The sequence below is a fragment of the Aplysia californica genome, unplaced genomic scaffold (genome assembly GCF_000002075.1).
Source record: "Aplysia californica isolate F4 #8 unplaced genomic scaffold, AplCal3.0 scaffold00144, whole genome shotgun sequence".
Lineage (NCBI taxonomy): Eukaryota > Metazoa > Mollusca > Gastropoda > Aplysiida > Aplysiidae > Aplysia > Aplysia californica.
In genome coordinates this window covers 1,196,874-1,201,016 of record NW_004797414.1, presented here as the reverse complement: position 1 = coordinate 1,201,016, position 4,143 = coordinate 1,196,874, and the positions used below count along the sequence as shown (strand labels likewise).

The 4,143-nt window shown below is 42.5% G+C and overlaps 1 protein-coding gene across 1 annotated transcript in view; it reads right to left on the bottom strand.

The window, feature by feature from the left end:
- Positions 1-4,143, bottom strand: part of LOC101850244 (26S proteasome non-ATPase regulatory subunit 2) — a gene marked incomplete in the record, with an annotated part of 19,193 nt that overhangs the window by 5,404 nt on the left and 9,646 nt on the right. The window contains 4 exon segments of the mRNA XM_013081748.2: positions 284-535; positions 1,568-1,843; positions 2,349-2,511; positions 3,791-3,878. Of these exon segments, the coding sequence (XP_012937202.1) occupies positions 284-535; positions 1,568-1,843; positions 2,349-2,511; positions 3,791-3,878 (779 nt within the window).

Below are 4,143 nucleotides of genomic sequence, written 5' to 3'. Positions count from 1 at the left end.
ACCACCACCACCACAACCACAACCAAAACCACCACAACCACAACAACCACCACCACCACAACAACCAAAACCACCAGAACCACAACAACCACCACAACAACCAAAACCACCACCACTACAACAACCACCACTACCACCAGAACCACCACCACAACAACAACCACCACCACTACAACATCCACCACTACCACCAGAACCACCACAACAACAACCACCACCACCACAACAACCACCACCACCACCACCACTACAACAACCACAACAACAAAGAACAAGCACCCACCTGCCCCCACAATGCCCATAGCCAAGATGGCGTTGTGAGCCACCTCAGGGTCGCTGTCGTGCGAGAACTTGCTGAGCGTGTCCAGGATGTTGAGCTTGGGGTTAGACACGGAGATGAGGGCCAAGGCCAGCGGCACGGCGCGGCGGATCGGCAGCTCCCCGTACCGAAGCAGGTGTCCGAAGGCGCGGAACGACATCTCGCAGCCGACCTCCTCCCCCATGGCGATCAGACCGATGCCCAGCACAGCCACGCCTGGGGGGACACGTCAAACGTACAATCACAATAAGAACATTGATAATAACGATGATGATGATGATAAAAATAATAATAGCAATAATAACGATGATAAAAATAATAATAATGATAATGATGATAAAAGTAACCATAGCAAATGATGATGATAAAAATAATAATGATGATGATGATGATAAAAGTAACCATAGCAAATGATGATGATAAAAATAATAATAGCAATAATAATGATGTTGATGATAATAATAATAATGACGATGATGATAAAAATAACAATGACGATAATAACAATGATGATGATGATAATAATAATAATAATAATAATAATAACAGCAAAACACTGAGCAGTATACATACCAGCAGCCAGACAGAAAGAGAGAATTTCTTCTCTAAACAACAAAGTGCCACCCAGTTTCCAGAGAATCTCAAACTATACGAGTTACCAAACTCTAGTGGCCTTTTTGTCGCTAATTTTACATCATCTGAAACCACGCTACCCCCACCTTCTTCAATCACAAAATATCTTGACTTCTATTCAAGATAGATGGGTACTTTTTACTTCTATCAAAAGATAGACAAATGAATAAACTTTCAGATGACACCAACAAGTCCCCATGGCCCAAAAATTGACGAGAGCTTGATTCCACCACGTCGTGACAGAGATATATATGGTCCCCTTTAAGGACAAGCAGGCTAACCCAGATTTCGGGGGTTTCTAGAAATCTTGACCAACACCAAAAGTGGGCATTGCCCTACCTGTAGGAGAAGTTTGGTTTCATTGGTGTGTATATTTATTTGGTTATAGAGAAAACTCTACTTGTCTCTAAAAGAAACCCGAACAAGGGGCAAAAACTTTACCCCTTGTGCTTAAAAGTGACCATATATATGTGTGATGGGGTGCAGCGTACCTACAATCACACTGGAGGATTTTGATACCTCGGGAAAATCTTTAACCAATTTTATTTTTTGTCCCTAGATGTTTGTGTTTTTAAATTTAAAAAACCAAACTCTCCAGCCCGACCAAGTCCTCACCTTGCTGGACAGACAGATCGGGCCCCGCGGGCTTCTCATCCTCCTTCTTCTTCTCCTCCTTCTCCTTCTTCTTGTTCTTGTCCTCCTTCTTCTCGTTGTTGTCCGCGTCCTTGGCCTCGTCGTGCTCCGAGCAGACGTGCAGCAGCTTCTGGATCTTGAGCACGTTTCCTGTACCGGCGTATGCTGCCACGTCCACGAGCATACTGGCCATCGACTTGAGGGGCTCCGCCACGACCTCCAGGGCCATCAAGGTAGCGTCAGCCGCATCCTGCTTGCCTGAGAGACCAGACGAAGGGGAAAAAAAACTCGCTTTAATTTATAATTTGAATTATTTTGAGTCAAAGTTTTATGGCATTTGCAACACGAATTGGTCAGGTCATATAGGTGCCTGAGAGACCCGCGGGGTTGAGGGGAAAACACTGTTTCATTTTCGTCGCTGTACGGGTCCCAATTTTTCCCTTATATATCATTAGTAATATTTCTGGTCCCCTCTCTATGACATTTTTCTCTGGTCCCTATGATATCATTATAGAGAGGCTGCATTGTATCACAAGTAAGTAACTCCCCCACTCAAAAGAAAAAAACAAACAACCAAAACCAAAACAAACAGACAAAACGGACCACAATCTAAAAACCTGAAGAAGAATTAATTTTTTTATAAAAAAGAAAGAAAAAAAGAAAAAAAAAGAGGATTTCACTTTAAAAAAGAGAGGACTTTAGCCCCCCAAAAAAGAGAGAATTTCAAAAAAAAAGAAAGAGAGAGGATTTCGCGGCATCTCACCCAGGAAAGCCAGCGCCAGTCCGAGCGCCAGATAGCGGGAAAACGTCTCCTTGAGGTCGCTCTCCGACCTCTCCATCATGGTCTGCAGAATGGTGGAGGTGACCTCGCCGTTACACGTGCCCACGGCGATCAGACCGCACGCCAGCGCAGCATTGCCGATCACCTGAGGAAATGGTGGTTTTGTTTTGTTATCACCTGAGGAAATGGTTTGTTTTGTTTTGTTATCACCTGAGGAAATGGTTTGGTTTGTTTTGTTATCACCTGAGGAAATGGTTTGGTTTGTTTTAGTATCACCTGAGGAAATGGTTTGGTTTGTTTTGTTATCACCTGAGGAAATGGTTTGGTTTGTTTTAGTATCACCTGAGGAAATGGTTTGGTTTGTTTTGTTATCACCTGAGGAAATGGTTTGGTTTGTTTTAGTATCACCTGAGGAAATGGTTTGGTTTGTTTTGTTATCACCTGAGGAAATGGTTTGGTTTGTTTTAGTATCACCTGAGGAAATGGTTTGGTTTGTTTTGTTATCACCTGAGGAAATGGTTTGGTTTGTTTTAGTATCACCTGAGGAAATGGTTTGGTTTGTTTTAGTATCACCTGAGGAAATGGTTTGGTTTTGTTTTGTTTTAAAATCCACCTGAAGAAGGTTTTTTGCTTTTGTTTCGCGCTAGTTACGAGTTATATGACACTTGCAGCAACACAAATAGGTCGTATATACGTGCCGGAGATTAGAGAGGAAAAGAAGGAAAAATAAGGACAACAGATGTTTTTGTTTTAGTAAGATTTTAAAAAAGAGTTTTAGTAGAGGTTTTTCGGTGCTCGCATCTGCCCAAGGTCATATGAGCGCCAGAAGATTAGAGGTGTTACAAGAGAGTAACAAACATAAAAAAGAAGAAGGGGAGATAAGGACGATAGATGTTTCACAGGAAAGAAGAAGCAAACCACACCAGAGCACCTGCCAACCACTCACATAGATGTTTGATAGCAAGGAAGGAGCAAACCTAACCAGAGCACCCACCAACCACCCATTCTCACCTAAGAGCAAAACCCACCACACCATTTACAATGATGATGCCTTTAGCAAGACTTCAAGGAGACACGGACAAACGGCAATACTCTCATGTCCTACCACCACAGTGCCATACTGTTGTTCCACAATATCGTCTTTAACCGAGAAGACCAAACATACTGGCAACAGGCTACACAATGATCCAAAGGTTTGGACTGATCTCAATAAAAAACAACCACAAAAAAATAGACAAACAAACAAACCCCCCCCCAGGATTCACCAAGAACAAGAAAATGAACATAAACTCTTGATGTTTTCTACAAATCTATCAAAACAACTCTAGTTTCAAAAGTTAGAAATCAACTTGAATACAAGAATTTTTTTCTCGATAAAAGCCATTATTTTACCAAACTCCTACTCTCCTACTGCCACGGCTTACCTCCATATTGGCCTTTGAGTCTCCCAGCACAGGCAAAATCAGACTCAGAACATCCTCACGGTTTGATCCTGCGTACGCCAGGCCCAGACTGAAACAACGATAAAGGGAAAATATATAGACACAGAAATCCACTATTTACAACACAAAAGATGTAAATTTGGTTAGTCCTTTTACCGAACACTACAGACAAATATCCCGGCAGAAGTTGATAAATTAGATTGAGCCATAGAATTATCTGAGCCTTCTCGAAGGATGACAAGATATTTGACAGGAAAGAAGGAGCAAACCCCACCACAGCGCTCCCCGCCAACCTATCACAGAATGCACTCATTCCTCGACAAGAACCTCCCCCC